General features: G+C 51.0%; 1 protein-coding gene and 1 long non-coding RNA gene across 3 annotated transcripts; both read left to right on the top strand.

Moving 5' to 3' along the window:
- Nucleotides 1-784: 784 nt before the first annotated feature.
- Nucleotides 785-13,102, top strand: FAM222B (family with sequence similarity 222 member B). Of its 2 annotated transcripts, none has more exons than XM_035343193.1 (3): nt 785-802; nt 3,729-3,857; nt 9,082-13,102. In XM_035343193.1, exons 2-3 carry the CDS (start codon nt 3,776-3,778, stop codon nt 10,665-10,667), a joined length of 1,668 nt encoding a protein of 555 aa, XP_035199084.1. In that variant the 5' UTR covers nt 785-802; nt 3,729-3,775; the 3' UTR covers nt 10,668-13,102. The 2 variants fall into 2 exon arrangements, with proteins under 2 accessions (XP_035199084.1, XP_035199083.1); XM_035343192.1 differs by lacking the exon at nt 785-802 and adding an exon at nt 2,521-2,538 and having other exon boundaries at nt 3,730-3,857.
- Nucleotides 13,103-15,479: 2,377 nt separating this feature from the next.
- On the top strand, nt 15,480-16,291 carry LOC118176339. Its single transcript, XR_004755345.1, has 2 exons — nt 15,480-15,920; nt 16,032-16,291. It is a non-coding gene; the product is annotated as an uncharacterized LOC118176339 (long non-coding RNA).
- The last annotated feature ends 1,100 nt before the right edge of the window (nt 16,292-17,391 follow it).

Raw genomic sequence — 17,391 nt, 5'->3', positions numbered from 1 at the left:
TGAGCCGCCGAGGTTCCCTCGGAGCAGGAAGATTGGCCCAGATTCAATTATCTTCCCTGGCAAGCGCCTGCAAACGTTGGGACCGAAGAAACTTCACAACCCGCCTTCATTTTTGGTTTCCTTTGCAGCATTTATATATATACACACATATATATGGTGAATTTGGACCGTGCAGCCTGTGTTCGGGGTTCTCCGTAAATCCTGCCTCCAGTTAGGGAATTTCACGTGGCCACCTTGTGAATAAGGAGGAGAAGCGAAGCGTGTCGGTCAGCCACGAGTGCTTAACAGCTTACGGGACCCCGGGGTGCTGGAAACTCGGCATAGTTCGGAGCTTTTCCTTTGTGCGGGTAGCTGCTCCTGCTCCCTCCCGCCCCGAGCCCGCAGTTAATCTTGGAATTTCAAACATGCGTGTTTACTTTCACGAACCTAACTTTAGACTTCACCAGCTTGCTTTCGTCTAAAGCAGCTTGGTTTCCCATATTTCACCGCCCGGGGGTGGTTTACGGGGAGCGTTTCCTTTGTGTGCTTACACTGGAAGGCCTCTCGAGAGCTTCAGGCACTCGTATTTAAAATCCTGGCCGTAACTCCGTGTGTGGGGTCTGTTTATGTAACGATAAAACTGTGTTGGACTATTAGAAATTTCCTACCAGTGCTGAGTCGCTTTACACCTAGGTTTTACTCCGCCTTGTAAAAGTTCCCCCTGGTGTGGGGTCTGGCAGAGGCAATGGTACGCTTGGAATATCAGCCAGAAAATTATGTATAATTTTTTTTGCAATGTATTCAGTCCAGAAAGGCAGTATTTTGGTAAGTTTTACTGAAGCTGACCCTTGGCAGGGCACTGTCCCTGGCAGCGGGTAGAGGTGAGTTTCTCTGTCGTGCCCTGAGCCCTGGCTTGCCCTCCGCAGGATGCGCTGCGCTGCTTAGACCAAAAAACGAAGGTAAGGCTGGCTATAACAACATTATAGTTACTGCGAGATCCCAAGCACTGTAAATCCGTGTTAAGCTTAAAATGTTTTAATTATTAATGCATCTTAGGAGAAAAAATCTATTCATGTGTCTAAACCTGCTGCTTCCTAGAGCATACTGCAGTCCGTGTGCTGTTAGGATTATATCCTGCAGCCAGATTAGATTAAAATCACTCCAAAGAAGGGTATTTATTTATTTAATGTAATGACTGTTTTTCCCTAGAACCGCACGTTATCTTTTTACGTACATTCTCAAGACAGAGCTCGCTCAGCTCTGTTTGGTGATGCACAGAACCGCTTTAAAATGCGACTGAAAACCTTTGGAGGTAAGGGTTTTACAGCTGCCCTCCGCTGCTGCCTGCCAGAGCCTACTGGTCAGCCTGCTGCCCAGTTGGACCAGCTTAGAGGACGGTGTCGCCGAGCCTGGCACAGTGCAAAGTGCTTTGACCAGCTGTGTCCCTTCCAGTTCCCCCAGTAACACAGCTCCCGTGCTCGCAGGACCGAGGCAGCCTGGGGAGCTTCGCAGGTGCTGGTGCCCACACAAGTTGCAGCCGTGGAGCCAAGGCTTCTGGTAGGAATTATTGCCGTGCCAAGCTCAGTTTGTCTCCTGCTCTGGACTAATTAGAGGCAATAAAACCGAGCACAAGAGGGGGCGACGGGCTCTGCAGCCCCCGTGTCAGGACCCCGAGCTGCTGACCTGAGGCGTAACGATGGTGCGAGGCAGCCGGGGATGCTCGCCTTAACCCCGATGCAGATTTCAGTTGGTGCAGCAGATTTCAGGTCATGCAGCAGATCTCCGTTCGTCTCAGCCCCGTGATCTGCTGGACCTGTCTGCACTCGCTCCTGTCGAAGGTCAGTAGGAGAAATCTCATCAGGAATAAACGTCGATTAATTTCTAACAAAGAAAATAATGCATTTGTAAAGATACTTCAAATGCGTCTGTTGTCAAATACCGAGATACCGGTTTTATAAAAGCATTCGTTTCATAGAGAACAAAAATGGGAGCAGGATTTTAATTATAATACAGAATTCAGTAACGGAGTCATGGCCAGCACTTCTAAGTCTGAATTCCTTTTTTTAATGCTCAGCAGTGACCTAGATGGCATCAATTTGGTTACTGCAAATCAGGCGAAGAGAATGGTTTTATGCTTCCACTTAAAATGATCTTTTTTTTTTTAAAGTCAGATATTTCCTTTAAAATTATTATTGCCACCCCAATCTTCTACGAACCTTTGGCATTGCCTGAAGTGATTATCTGCAGGAGCAACTTGCCTTTATAGCCCGCTCCAAAATATTAAAATCCATGTCTCGGTGCTGGGGCTGTCCTGGACGCCGATGCTGATGGTGAGCAGACCCTGCCCCTGTCTCGCTGGAGGAATTGCTGCTCGCTCAGTCCGGGTGCCGTGCTGCTCTGCAGCAGGCTTTTCTCTCTTTCAGGGCTTGCCATCAGTGATGGTACAGACACCAAACTCTCTTGGCCATGAGGTTAAGAAGCAATCCTGGACTGGCATCACCCCTTACTAGAGCAGAAGTTAGGCGGATGTGATCTGGTGGCTTTCCGACTGCAGTGAAGGTTTTTAATTTTGGTTGCCTGCTTTCCACTAAGAAATAGCTCTTGTTTTTTTTCCCGTCTTACAAAGCTGATGAAATGAGGAGAAAAAATACCTTTTTTTTCTTGCTGACTCCGAGCATTTCTGTTGCTTGCGCAGGTAAAGCTCAGGCAATGTGCGGTGGTTTTGTCTCCTGATTAAAAGGAGCTGGAATCTTATTTTTTCTTTTGGTCTTGCTGGGTGTAATTTGAGGCAAGAAATTGCTGCCCACAGGATGTCTGTGAAGTTTTCCCTGAATATTGCATACTTACAGCCACGAGCAGATCTCATCCACGGACGGCAAGCAACTTCTCAGTTGCTAAAGTTCCTCTAAGCCGTGGATGTGATGGGTGTTCGTGTCTGAGTACCTCGGGAAAGACTCTGAGAACTCCACCTGTTGCAGAGCGTGAGCAGAAATCCGGGTGTGGAGTTGGTTTTGCAAGGTTTCACAGCTGCACATCTCCCATTTCTGGCAGTGTGCGTGGTCTAGTGCTTGCCGAGCAGCGCTGGTGCTTGAGGAGATCTGGGCGAGGATGAAATTGGACGGATTTCTCCAGCTTGGCTCAACCAGCTCATTTTCCAGAGCTGTGTAAAGCGCTCGTGGCTGGCTGACAGTGTCCTGCTGTTGTAGGGGGTTTGCAGCAGGGGCTTGGGCCAGGTGGCCTCTAGAGACCTTGTTCCAACCCAAATTTGTCTCCCCAGCCCTGGTGATGTTGGGGGACTTGGATCCTGACTTGGTTTTGTTGCTGGCACCCCCCTTGTATTCATACACCGATGGTGGGGTTCGAGCGTAGCGGTGCAGAGCTTGCATATAAACAGCTTCGGTGCTTCATGCCTTGGTTTGGGGGTTTGGGGCCAGAAGTGCTGACCCCGTGCCTCTCAATACATAGCCAAATGAAGAGGGTGGTTTCTTTGAGGTCCTTAACAACCACCTTTGAAATCCAAGAGGGAGTTACGGATCCCCCTGTGCGTGTCAGACAGCGGAGGTACTTTGGTTTAAGCAGGTAGCTGACCCTCTTCTCGAAGCGTTTCCACTGCTGCCACGAGATTCGGTACGGGCCAGTGGCCGTGCGTCTGTGCTTGGTCAGGCCTTCACCCAGGGACGGCGCTCTGCCTCTTTCTTTTCCGTGTTCCTCCGTGTATTATAACTTTGAATTGTCTCTCTGTTGTTGCAGTGTGCAGAGGAGTGAATGCCCCATGTTGTGTTAGTGCCTGTCTGCCATGCTGGCCTGTCTGCCAGGACCAGGTGACCTCTCCTTTCAGCTTCTTTCTTACACGCAGATGAACACTGGACTTCAGAAATGTGAGTGACGTTTTGTCTGCAGGATGTGGTTAACTGTTAAATCTGGCTCTGGGACAGCTGTGAAATAAACATTTAGGGTACAGTGGAAAAACCGTTTAATGTTAGAGGCCTCGTTTTGTTGTGCCTTCAAGGCATCCCTCAATAATGGCTACGAGAAAGCGCTGTGGAGGTTCACGTGCGTGCAGCAAGGCTTTCCGAAGGGTAATTTTAACCACCACGAGACAAAATGCAGGCAAGGTTTCTGTGAGATTCATGCCTCCGCTGGAAACATGTTGTGCTAAAAGTGTGCCGGTTGACTTGCTTCTTAACACAACTTTTTCCCGACTCTTTCATTCCGATTCGTTTAATTACTCGTAGACACCAGTAAAAGCTAGATCGGGCTCATGCAAACCTTTTGAGGTCAGCTCTTGTTCTACACACCTGGGGCATATACTGCAAATATGAGCGAGCTAGCCCAAATTACTAAAGTTCAAAGTCTTCTTTCTGATGTCTCCTTGGTGCCTCCCAGAATACGTCTGCAGAGTACTGTGATAATTCATGCCTGGTAACTCCAGCGTTCCTTTTGATAGCCGAAGTGGTGTTTTCAGGAGAACTTACGCTTGGGAATACAAGGTTACTGGCTAGAGGTTTTTAAAATCTGACACCGTCTCTGCTCTTTATCGTTGTACCCTGATTGTTCAGCTGAAATTTCAGAAGGTTTCTACGTAAGAGCTGTGTACGTGGCTCACAGGGATGTATCTTGTATTCGAAATGTGCACTGGTACCCTCTCGGTACCCTCGGTTTGCTCGTGGACTCGTTGCTCTTTAAAACCATGTAATTAACCCTCCGGTTAGAGCTAAATTGTTCACATGGTAAGATGCAGCTGAAAGTAGGTAAGCTAATTTTGCAGTGAAGGGTGACATTCTCAACGTACCAGTCCTGCCGGTGGGGCGTGACATTGTTCACGTACACGTGTGCTCCCCAGCACCTCTTGCGGAGCGTTTATGCCGACTCCACAGGCTTGGAGCCTGTAATGACACTTGTGGCAACAGTAAAAATCCTTACTCACAAAAGGACCTCATTAGAAGGCGCGAAGCAAGGCTTTCCCCTTCTCCCTTTCCATTTCCAGTCTGAGTTTTGCTGACTAAAACGTGCTTATCCAACAGGCAGGCTGCCGTGGCGAGGCCGTGCCTCAGCTCTGGCATTACCAGAGATGTCTTTGGTGGATTGGAAAGCTCAGCCCTGAAAGCAAATCGCTTAGGTTCACGCGAGCCGTGCATAATTCAGGTGTTGGCTAATTGCACGGCTTACAAGGCAGCGTGCTGGTGCGGGGGCAGTGTTTTAACCTGATGGTACCCAGCGCTGTTCCGCAGAACGACGTATCCCCCGTGCCGAAAGCGTCGCTGCCTGCTGCTTAGTGAAGTGTTCGGGGCACTGCATTTAAAAGAATTCAGGACAAAAGTAGCTGGCAGGCACTGGCTGGCGGTGGTAGTGCTCAGCTGTTCCAGTTTGTCCTGATTTATATGGAGAAGGAAACGGCTCACACAGACCTCGCTCACCCCTGCTGCAGATGTGTGTAAGATTAATTGGTGCGTTTCTCGACGCGCTGTATATGCACGAGTGGTCTAGCCCCTGGCCAAGGGAAAGCTGAGTTAATGAGTATTTTTAATGAACAGTGACTCGTGACTTTTGATGGGGGTGGGACGGAGCTTTAATAATGGCGCTGTTGCTTTAGCAAAAGGCACAGAACTCCACCTGATAACCTTTATTCAGACGTACCGTGTTTGTATTAATGATTTAAGTGCCGTTTTCTGGAACAGACTTCTATTCACGCTTAAAATTCCGCACTGGCTCAATTATCTTTTTCTTTCTTACTTTCAAATAAGAGGCATTTTTCTTAAAGATGGTCCGTGGAGTAGGAGCTTTGTGGATTGATCGCACGTATTTCTTCCTTTTGAAACTGAACCACTAAGGGACTTCAGATTTCAAATTTCCCTTTGAATCCCAACCTATGGCAGCATCACAGGACAGGCGGTGCGGGCAGCTGAGGCCGAAGGCAGCATCCTCAGCCAAAACCACCTCCGGTCTCAGAGCCGAGGCTCCTTCTGTACAGTCTTCTGCAGCCGAGACCTCTGTGCAGAAGGCGAGCACGGCTGCTTTCCGCTTGTCCCGCTGCAGACGCCCTCAACAGGGCAGGAATCCTGAAGGCCTGGTTGTGTTTTATTTAACGTTAATGAAAATTTAACCACAGGCAATTCTAAAAGCTGTGGGGTTTAAAGGCTTAGCGTGAAGTGCACTTGAAAGATGTTGCATTAGCGCTGAGGTGAGGCAGAGGAGTGGATCTCATCTCCTGGCAAAAATAGCTCCGGCGTGGTGCGACACCCACAAGGATGTGAGCAGATGAGCCGCTTGCCTCGGCGTTCGCAGGAGCGTGATCAGTTTAGGGGGGTAATTGCTCGCGTGCACAGCTGTCCCCTGTAGTAAACACGAAATAATTGCTTTTCAACAAAAAGCATTCTGCCTTGCACTCACCGTCCCATTGTTATCTTCACGGAACCTCTTCATCCGCCGTCCTCCTTTGTCACTTGGTGGCCGGGTACAGAGTTCTGGCGCTTGCCCCCAGATCCCACGTGTTCTTCCTAATGCCACCGTTTTCCTTCAGTCTATTCTGGTTTTCCATTCCCTTAGTTACAAGACCTAATCCTTCTTTTCTGGTTTATAGGGTATTTTGGTCAGATATTCAGACTTCCTGATCACCCCGTGATGCGTTTCTCCTTTCTCATGATACTTGTTGTTGCCTTAATTACTCCAATCATCGGATCTTGCCCGTGGACCTACCAGCAAAGCACAACATTTTAAGCAGCACGTTGGGACCCATCGTCTCGGTCAGGCCTAAGTAGAATGGGTGAGGTAGTTCACGGTGAGAGGAGCATGATGGTAGTCGCATACAAAAAGAGATCTGTTTGGTGGCTGCTTCCAAACGATCCCATCCAAGGGATTTAAAAGATGGTTTACCATTTCGTAGGGTACCTAACGTGACGTTGCTGTGTCGCTTCAGCCTGACGGAGGGGTTATTTTCACCCTTTGGAGGAAGGAATCCATCCGGATTCAGGACTGTAACCGGTAGATGCAGCCTGGCCAAAGTCAGTTCCTTCCTAAAAGCTTCCCTCGCCGTTGCTGTGTAACAGAAGGATGGATGCTTGAGGAAAAGAAAACTTAGTGTGTCCATCCCGCGTTAATGGTTTCCACCTAATTTGCTGGTGTGCCTATAGAAGTCTAAAGCAGGCAGGGAAATTCTGATGAGAAAGATGTCTCAAAGTACCGACTGAATTGTTCACCTGAGAATGAAAGCTTTATGTGAAAATGGCCACAACCATCACTTAAACCGTAACACAGAAAGGTGTGTGCTCCTTTGTCCCTTGTTGGTGGCTCTGCTCTGATTCATGGTGTGTTGCAAGGGGTCGTCCCAGGGGGGAAGAAACAGAACTCGGTGGCTTTGGGACAATGCTAAAATTAAAGGTTGGGAAGCTCGTGGAGGCCTTGGCCTCTGATGAACACGATTCAGAGGTTCTGCTCCCCGTTAGGGACACAGCAGCTCTCAAAAGGACAGACAGAAACCACCTGCCTGCAGCGGAAGATACGGGGATAGGAACAGAGGGGATATTCAGGTTAATATCAAACGAGTGCTTTGATTAAGAAGAAGGGTGCTGTGTGCCAGTGTTTGGACAGCACGCAGAGGGGACGAGTATAAGCGGCAGCGCGGTGCGTGCTGTGCTAGGGACCCCCGGCAGCCCGCTTGCAGAGCTTCTCGTTTCACAAAAGGTATTTTTAATATTTCTATAATTATCCTTCCTTTCGGTATTCATCCTATTTTCCATTTCCTGGCCCGTGCTTTCTGACGGTGCGTGCTCTTAGAGCAGCACTGATCTCCTCGCCCGGGAAGGCTGGAAGCCACAGGACGCAGAGACAGCGAGTGCGAGCTGGCTGCTCCTCGGGCTTCAGCTGCGTTCGGGAGCCTTTTGGAGGCAATTTGCTTAGAAGAATCAGAGATGGATTTTCAAAAGGAAAGGCTGCTTGCCTGAGAGCATCAAGCACTTCGATTTCCGCAGGTCAGAGAGCCAGATGCAGGGCTGGGATGCTCTTGGGCTCTGGAGGAGCTGGCTTCTGCGTTTCACCTCCTTCCGGGCACGGGGATGCTGAAAAGTTGAGCAAAAAGGATGGGCGTTTTTTCCTGTTTGCAAGGTGTGTGTGTGGGGGAAAGCAAAGTCGGATTGTAAAAGCTGCAAGCCATTATTTGAAGATTACAAAATGACTTCTGAAGTAGGAGTCTTGTGGTAGGGAAAGGGCCCAAGTCTCTGCTTGGAGCGAGATTGCAACGGGAGGCACAAGCACTTCCCCAGATTTCTGAAGTTGTTCCCAAAAGCACTTCAAGCTGGTAGGCAAGGTAGGTATCTGGTAAATCAGCCCAAGCGAAACCACACCTCTGTCTCCAGAAGTCTTTTGTCTGTGTCTGCGGAGCAGCGTGGTTTTAATCTTGTGAGGTAATCACACGATTCTGCTGTTTGATACCGGGCTGCTGTCCCTAGGAAGGTGCCAGGCTGAAAATTCAGCTGAAGGAATAATTGCCAGCCATAAAATAACGTACGCGTAGCCTCCTTCCATTTGCTGAACTTGGACTGACAAGGACTTGCTAATGGACAAAAAGACACTCAGAGTGCTCTCAGATGGCAGCATCTAGAAACGAGCTGAGATTTAAATGGAGGCTTGAGCCAAAGTGCTTTGTAAGGCTCCCACCTCGGCGTTACGTGAGTTTAATGTTTAATTCATAACTTTCTGATTCCTGAATCACGCGCTAAAGATTCTGAGGCTGGCTCGAAGGGTCACGGGGAGGCAGCCTTAAATTAAGAGACGAAAGACTGGCCCACCAGCCACAATAAGTCCTGCAGGCTCCAATGCTTAGAGCACGTTACCTGGTTTTGTCCAGCTGTAAACGTGCTCTGAGCAAAACACTGGCTTGGTTTTGCTCCCCTAGGCAGTTTTTGCCTGAAGTCGAACTGGGGTTCGGTTGGTCTCCAGGTAATAAAGGGAACGAGGGATCTGGTAGACGTTCCACTGGTGTGGGAAGATGAAGTCCTTGCCTCTCCGTTCCCTGGAGATTTCCTCCCCTTGCTGCGTGGTTGTCGTGTCCTGGGGTTGGTCCCTTGCTTGCCAGAGTCAGTATTGATGAATTTCCTTTCTCCGCAGGGGACACTACACAGAAAATGAGATCTGCACAGTATCCTACCCCAGCAGAATTGGATGCTTATGCTAAGAAGGTCGCCAACAATCCACTGACCATAAAGATTTTTCCAAACAGTGTCAAGGTTCCCCAGAGGAAACACATACGCCGTACTGTGAACGGACTTGATACTTCGGGCCAGAGGTACAGTCCTTACCCGTCTCAGGCCACCACGAAAACGGGCCTCCTGGCCATAGTCAAATCTCCAGCGAAAGGAATTATCAAGGACTTTGACGGGACACGCACACGTCTGCTGCCGGAAGCGATGATGAATCCCCCTTCCACCCCCTACGTTGCACCTAGCACTTTAACCCACCCCCAGGCGCTTGCTCGCCAGCAGGCTCTCCAGCATGCACAGACTTTGCCGCACCCCCAGAGCATCCCGCAGCCACAGACTTTGCAGCACCCTCAGGGTATACCACAGCCACAAAGCTTACCGCACCCTCAGGGGATACCGCAGCCGCAGGCGCTGCCGCACCCTCAGAATATGCAGCAGCCGCAGGGCTTGCAGCATCCTCAGCCCATGGCACACCAGACTCTGCAGCACCCCCCGAACCCTTTGCTGCAGCCGGGTTTACATGGAAGCAGAAAGATGCCGGATGCAGACGCGCCGCCGAATGTGACCGTGTCTACCTCAACCATTCCCCTCTCTATGGCTGCCACCCTGCAGCAGAACCAGCCACCGGACCTGAGCAGCATCGTGCACCAGATCAACCAGTTCTGCCAGGCCAGAGCTGGCATTAGCACTACCTCAGTCTGTGAGGGACAGATCGCCAACCCCAGCCCCATAAGTCGCAACCTGCTTATCAATGCAAGTACCAGGGTATCTACTCACAATGTCCCTACGCCCATGCCTTCCTGTGTAGTAAACCCTGTAGACCATGCTGCTGCTGCTATTCCTTCTGCCTCCGTTAACGTGCCCATGGTGAATATTAACAGGGTGCCGCCTGCGTACCAGAACGAAATCAAATCGGTCGCGTGGAACCAGCACCAGCTTGCACATCTGCAGCAAATGTGCGGGGACGCTGCTGGGCCCGCTGGACTGGCGGGGAAGCACCCTCAGAGAGAGATGGCAGGGCAGAGCTTCCCCGGCAAAACGTCCAACTACCCTCAAGAACTGTGCATGGGCCAGTCGTTCAGCTTGAAGCCCCCCCTCGAGAAGCCCACGCCCTCTCCGCCGGTGAACGGCTTGCAGGGACCCTTGCCATACACCAACGGGCACTATTTCCAGCCCATGTGGAATAACATCCTGCCCACACCCAACAGCGACAGCTCCGGGTCCCAGGACCTCGCCATGCCTTTCCACGGGGGACAGCCGGCAGGAGCGCCGCTAGATTGCGCGGGAGGAACTCATTACAGAGCTGGAGCTGGTCCATCCAGCCAGAATAATGTGATGCAGACCATGGATTACCTAAGCGGGGACTTCCAGCAGTCTTGCTTCAGAGATCAGAGCATGGCCGTGCTGGGAAAAGTCCATCGGCCCCCCATGAACCGAGCACCTGAACCAACCGATAGTCGAAATCTTCATATTCAACACCCAGGGTATAGATAGGCTGCAGTCACTTTCACAGACAAAATTAGAGGTTTAGTCTTAATTTTAATTAATAAGCAAGGCATTTTTAACTTGCAAACTTGTGTGATCATTATAGTAACCGTTGGAAGAAGACATACTGTATATTTAAAAGCTTTGCTTACATGTTATCTCTCTCTCCTTTATGCATCAAATATTTAACATGCCTTTTGTTTCAAAGAATTTCATTACACTACTTCACGCCACAGCTGTTTCCTCACCGCAGAATCCCCTTTGTGCTGCTTTTGCCTTCTGCTTAGTAACTACGTGCTGGACTGATGTTGAGTTGCTGCAGGGTTTCACAGTTGCATCTGTTCGCCAGCCCCTTGAAGAGCCAGGCAGTGTAGCCGCTTACATTTCCATCTCAATTTCCTCTGAAGATTAAGAGCAACAGAATTTGTCAGGAAGCAGGGCTTATTTTCAACCCGAAAGCCCATTTCATTAATGCATTAAACATTGACCATTTGCACTGTCTAGAGGCCTATTTAATTGAAAAAGAAGCCTACGTTTGAAAAGAGCTAGCTAGGGGTACGTATTTAGGCATTACTATAGGAAGAAGCTTTCCAGCCGTTTCTTGCGGAGATGCCGGCGTTTATCGTTCAGACTTTGTCCAAAGTCTGAAGTCTCCGACAGATTTTTTTTTACCGACACTTTTTTTTTTTTTTACGGACAGGGTGTGGGGAGGGGGATTGGCGGTTTTAGGGCCCAGGCAGCCTGGCTGCCGTCGGTAGCTGCCTTTTTTCTGCATCACCTTTCCCTTCCCCGCCCCTCTTTCTCCAGCTAACGTCGTCTGAACCCCCTCGCTGCTAGGAGTCTGGCCGTCCCCGGGCGAAGGGCCGCGCTGCGGCTCGCCTCCGGGAATCCAGACCCACTGACATCTCCAAAAAGGGTTCAGCCGCTTTCTCCGGTAGCTAGAACGAATTTCAGGGCAAGGAGACGTAACTCCAGCTCGTCTCCGGTGCGACGAACGGAGGCGCGGAGCCGCGTTCTCAATGTTCTCACATTCCAGCAGCGGTTCTGGTGGAACGGCAGGCGGTGGATCCGAAGCGAAGCTCCGGCCACGAGACACCGGGGGACTTTAGAGTCCCGTATCCTACAGCAAAACGCCCCAGCTGGTTTAATGGAACCATTCTCCTCTCTGGGAATTAGCGGAGCTATTAATACCGTACCTTCTTCCCGGAGTCTCGGTGCCTAACGACTTCTGTTCCTTCCCCAAGTCACTCGCAGCAGCTAGTCGAGTCAGTGACCGGTAGGACACTAACTGTTGGTAACCTCAGCGTCTTGTTCTCTTCCGTGTCTTGAAACATAACCTTTCCTTTTTTGAGAGCCGAATTTGTTGTAAGTAGAAAATTTCCTCATCTCTGTCGACGAGGCTAATACTTGAACATAATGATCACAATCAAGTTTGGAAATTAAAAAAAAAGAAACAACAAATAAATGCATTGATTCTTTATATGTACACTGGCTAAAAAAAAAAAAAAAAACCCTATTGCTCTACACTGTAACTTTTAAGTGTAATATTTCTGTATGAATGTCGCCTGGTAGTGTGGGTTTGAGTAGCATTGTGTATGGGTGAACCCACTGGCCTCTGCCATCCACTGGCCTCCCTCACAGCCCTTTGACAAACAAAGCCTTAAGTATTTGCTCCTTGAACTTTCCTTAACGAGCATGGTTTAAAATCTTAAAAGACATCATACAAAAATTCAAAAAAAAAAAAAAAAAAAGAAAAAAAAAAAAAAAAAAAAAAAAACCTTACGAGTTTTGAAGTGACGTCATAGTTGGCTAGAGATTCTTAAAGTTTTTTCGTAAATGGAAAAATTAGAAAACATTTATTTGTATTTTTTTAATTTAGATGTGTAGTCCTGGGCTGTAACAAATATTTAGGTTTCAAAGCTTAGCAGAGTACGTTTTCTGACTCCTTGCGTAAGTCAGTACACTTCTGTCATTATTTAAATTCCTTTAAGTGTACTGTGAGCCGGTCTTTAGCGATAACTCTTTAGCAAAGTTAAGCAATTTGCCTAAAGACGGATTAAATTATGTGTTGGCTTGTGTTGCCTTATATTTAAAAAGGAAAACTTGCCTGATTGTGTTATGCCAAATGATAGCAACATGAAGTCCTAATTTATTGTTTATAATCGTATTCCTGCAGTCTTTGTGAAAACTGGTAAATATACATCTATGAAAGAACTACAATCCTGAGGCTTTTCCTGCAATATTTTTCTGAATACATTATATTGGAAGCCAAGGTTCGAGTCTGAAGCTGCTTCCCTTACAGTCTCCCTGTCGTCTCCCCTCTCCCCAGATCGATCCAGGGCTGTGCTATGACTTTAACATTTCCTGCTAAGTTAGTTACTGTAAGGTGTTCTGCTACCTGAATACGTACCTTTTTACTAAATAAAATATTGGCATCTCCTCTCTTCGTTAGCCTGCTACCAATCTGACCCCAGACTCTTATTTAAAGCTATTTATTTTTTTTTGGCCTTCCTGCTCTTCTCCTAAGAGAGAGCCTGGAGCAGAGCCCCCGTGTCGTGGTCTTTGCCTAGGTGGTGGTAACGTGGCCGTTAGCGATGGATGTACGCTGGGAACCACCGCGACTTGCTCTGCAGAGAGCCACGGCCTCTGAGCCTTTGCCCTGGCGCAGCAGGACTGGGAAGCAAAAAGATTCCCAAGCCTCATCCAGGTGGGACGTTGCCAGGTGCCTGCTTGGAAAAAATAGGCATCGCTTTCCTAGTAAAACGCACTGAAACCCTTCCTTTTTTTTTGTTCGAGGAGCCAGGGCTTTTTTTTTAACCGCGTTTGCGCAGCAGCTAATAGCTTCTCCTTTCTCCTCCCTCCCCATCAGACCTGCACAGAGCTCCAGCCGCCGACCTGCCTCCTTCCGAGGCGCAGGGAGCCCAGCCTGAGCCTCCAGGGTGGCCCCGCGTGGCACCGCTGCCCAGCCAGGTGGCAAAGGGAGGAGCGGGTGAGGCTTAAGCCCGAGGCCGGTGGCGGCGCAGTGCGGTAGGAGCCGTTCCTGTTCCGTTTATTTCACACCCTGTGCTGGGCCCCTCCTTGCTGAAGGACAGCACAAAGGCCGGTGCCACGCGCGGTGCTGAGCGCGGTGGCAGCAGCGGCGCGGGGACCAGCACCCCTTGGCTCCCGGGGATGCCAAGGCAGGCAGCTGCCTTCCAGGAGTTCACACCACTGCTCCCACCGCAGCACTTGCCTTCTTTCCTTTTTGCCTTTTTTTTTTTTAATTTCAGCGGCTCAGTCGCTTCATGACCTTCAGCATAGGAAGTGCGAGCACTGTGTTTGTGGTTCCGTGCTCGTACGCGGACCCTGGGTACGCGCAGGTGGCGATTCTGCTCTTTGAGGGAGGAGCAGGCTCTTTGCAGGTGTTTTTTGGAACTACTTATGCTGTGTTGTCAGCACCGTACCCTGTCCCCTGTACCGCATCACGCTGGTTTAGCAGAATCTCGTTATCCTGGTGGTTTCTAGCACCACCCTTGCCAGCCGGAGGTTGGCATGAAATAGCTTCTAGAAGGGATAAACAGGAAAGTGGTGTAAAACCTTCCAGGGGGAAGCTTCCATCTCCGTGTCTTTTCTTTTGAGCAGAAGCTTTGAAGCTGTTAAAATCTCAAGCCCAGTTTGTTACAGCCCAAAGTTAACGTTTTGTAAAGACACTTGTGAACTTTCTTTCTTTAAGCTTACGCTGTGAAAGACGTCTCCGTGGGACTCGGCCACTCCCGTAGAAACCAAACAGAAATGTTTGCTGGGGCTCACGGTGGAGACAACGGGGAATTGCTGCTGTATTTGATTAAACCACATACTGATTATATACGCTGCTTCTTATGTGCTACGGGTATGGACTAGATTTTTTTTTTTGTCTGCAGGAAAAATAAAAAAAGTAAAGCAGGAAAAAAAAAAAAGAGAGAAAGAGAGCCCTGGGCCCCGGGCCCCCTGTGCTGTTTGTATGCAGGGCGAGTGCGTGAGGCAGCTTGGCCCGCGGGGGGGGTACAGAAATACCCAGCGGGTGCTTGATGGGGTGGGGGTTGGACACGTCCTAAAGGAATTTGGGGAGGGGGCTCGGGGTGCGTGGGGTACGAGCTGGCTGCCCTCCTCCCGTGCGAGCACCGAGGAGGTCGGGAGGAACAGAAGCGACGCAGAGAGTCGGAGGCAGGGAAGTGCTGAAAGAATTGCTCAGACAGGAGGTGAGGAGTCTGCCGTCCTGCCTGGGTGGGACAAGTGCTGAGGGTCAGGTCCGTCCCTCGCCCTGCCCCTACGGGGCTGCTCCTCTGGGGTGGGAGGTCGGCTCGGGGTGTGGGGGCTGCTCCCAGCGCTGCCCTCGAGCCTTGGCACCAACAGCGTGTGCAATAAATTCCCACTTTGGGTTCTTAGCGTAAAACTAAATAAAGATTTTTAAAGGGGATCAAAACATCCGTAGACCTCTTCCAGAAGACGGGAGCCCAGGGGGTTCCCTCCATCCCCAGCCTTCATGTAGCTCCTTTACGGGACTGACTGCACGTTTTCCTCTGCAAGGAGAACATCAGAACAACTGATTTATTTTTTTCCAACCCCCTCTGCACGTGCTCGAAAGACACGGGCGTCTAAACTGATGACAAACAAACATCTTCCGTGGGGTTGCCGGAGCCACGGCGGCGTCTGCTGCCTCTGCCTGTCTCCACGAGGAGGAATCCGTTCTGCAGAGCCTCTTCCAAAGCCTCTTACATCAGCTAGCGCGGGGATAATGGCCCAGCGGGGACCTCAGCACCTGCAGCTGCTGCCACCGCCGAGGAGTTACGTGCAGGGACAACTAACCCAGCCTCTGGTGGAAGGCAGAGTAGGGTCAGCCTCTGGAAACTTGGCCTTTAGGTCGAGCGTGCTTTTCTTTCGACGGTTCGGTTGCTGTGTTTGGTCTTTTCCTCCTGTGCTGGGCTCACGTTGCCAAAATTGATTTGGGTCCAAGGCAGGCAATGCGCTACGGGAGGTGTAGAAAATTAGCACAGAGGAAGCCGTAGCAAATAAACCAACACCAGGCTGGGAACGGGACAGCACCGAATTTAAATTCACCCCAAATCCTAAAATGCCACAACGCGTCCCCAAATTTCCCCCCAGCTGAAGGGAGGGGGCTTGGGGACAATGTGAGGGCAGGAGGTGGCTCCTGCCCGGTGCCTCTGCTCCGCTCTGGCCTGGCCGATGCCACAAAACCAGGTTTAATTCTTCCCTTTTGGCCCCAAATTTGCCGTCCAGCCCCACGTAGCGCGGGGGCCCTGGTGCATGCAGAGACCTGGCCGGGCTCTCGGGCTGCCGGCGGGGTCGTGGCGCAGCCGCCGGGTTTCTGACACTGCTCTTCCAGCGCTCGACAAGGCCAAATTGTAATAAAATTACCGGAGTATTTTATCTAATTAGTTTAAGCTAATTTCGAGGCAATTGGGTACAAGCTGTTGGTTCAGCCGGGAGGGCTGCTGTCCTGGGAGGTGGGTTAAAATCAAAGAGGTGAAATTGCACCGGGGTTTCATTGCTCCCTCCGTAAACCCTCTCCCTCGCTGCTCTCATGCTCAAACCCCGCATTCCTCGGAAGGTCTGGGGGCGGCGTGGGAGCCCGGGCAGCTTTTTAATAAAGGACGTGAAAAGCACTTTTGTCTTTGTGTTGTTTATTCTTTACCCTAATGCAATATTAATGCCTGGTTCAGACATCTCGGCTAAAGGCGCGTCCACGAGCGGCGCAAACGCCGGCGTCGGGCTCGAAACCTCGCCTGTCTACAACCCAAGGGGTTTGTCGGGTTCGAGAGGGGTAGGTCGTCCCCCCCCGTCCCCCGTCCCCCCCCCCCGATGGGGGTCTTTGGCCTTGGGTGCGCTCTGGGATGGGGCTGGCCCTGCTGGTGGGGCCGGGGGCTGCCTGGTGGGAGCCAGCCAGGGTCAAAGCGGGGCTGGGGCAGCGAGCAAGGTGCCCCCGATACGTGTTTGGGTCCTTTGCAATAAACTTCCCACAACTATTTTTAAACTCTCTCCTTGAGTCTAAACTTAGCAGCGCATCGATCCGTCTCCCTCTCCCCCGTGAATAATAAGAGCAGCTCCTGCTTCTCATCCCGGGTCTTGCCGGGGATTTTGCCCTCCCCGGCTCCGAACGGATCCCGCAGAGACGCGAAGGGCGAGAGGTGCTCGGGGAGCGGCTGCGTGGCGAAGCCGTGCAGCACCTGAGGGCAAATTGCACACCGGAGATTGGAAGGAGAAAGGGGGGAAAAAAATAGGTGAAAATAGGGGGAAGAGGTGGCTCGGGGTCGTGGTCATTTTTGGGGTGGGTTCCTCCAGTTCTTGGGCATCGCGCAGCACAATGACAGCACCGGTCCGTGGGTGCCGGCCTTTTGGTGCGAGAGCTGCGGCTTTCAGCTCATTTCATAAATCATATTTCCTACATCGATGGGTTGTTGTTTGGTGCAAGGCTCAGCAAAAGGCTGCGGGGGAGCGGGGGGAGCAGCCCAGCTCCGTGCTCTGGTGCTGGCACCCTGAGCGCGCTCCGGCCGCTGAGCCCCCAAAAATCAAGAAAAATGCGGGGTTTGGCTCTGCAGGGAAAAACTCGGTCTGTGCCCGGCCCTCTGGGCCGGGAGGAGCCGTCGGGAAGGGAACGCGGCCGGCCGGGAGGGGGGGCCCCAGCCCCGGCCGTGCCCCGCGCCCCGAGCCCCGGCACCGCGCGGCGGCGGCAGCGAGCACCGGAGGGAGCGGGGGG

This window comes from Oxyura jamaicensis, chromosome 19 (assembly GCF_011077185.1).
Source record: "Oxyura jamaicensis isolate SHBP4307 breed ruddy duck chromosome 19, BPBGC_Ojam_1.0, whole genome shotgun sequence".
Taxonomy (NCBI): domain Eukaryota; kingdom Metazoa; phylum Chordata; class Aves; order Anseriformes; family Anatidae; genus Oxyura; species Oxyura jamaicensis.
The sequence above is the reverse complement of the archived record's forward strand: the minus strand, read 5'-3'. Positions and strand labels throughout refer to the sequence as shown.

What these genes read in the sequence shown, in the direction of transcription:
- FAM222B (XM_035343193.1), top strand. Translation starts at nt 3,776, where the DNA reads ATGCTGGCCTGTCTGCCAGGACCAGGTGACCTCTCCTTTCAGCTTCTT. An exon ending in GAACACTGGACTTCAGAAAT is followed by an intron (nt 3,858 to 9,081) that starts GTGAGTGACGTT and finishes CTTTCTCCGCAG; the next exon opens with GGGACACTACACAGAAAATG.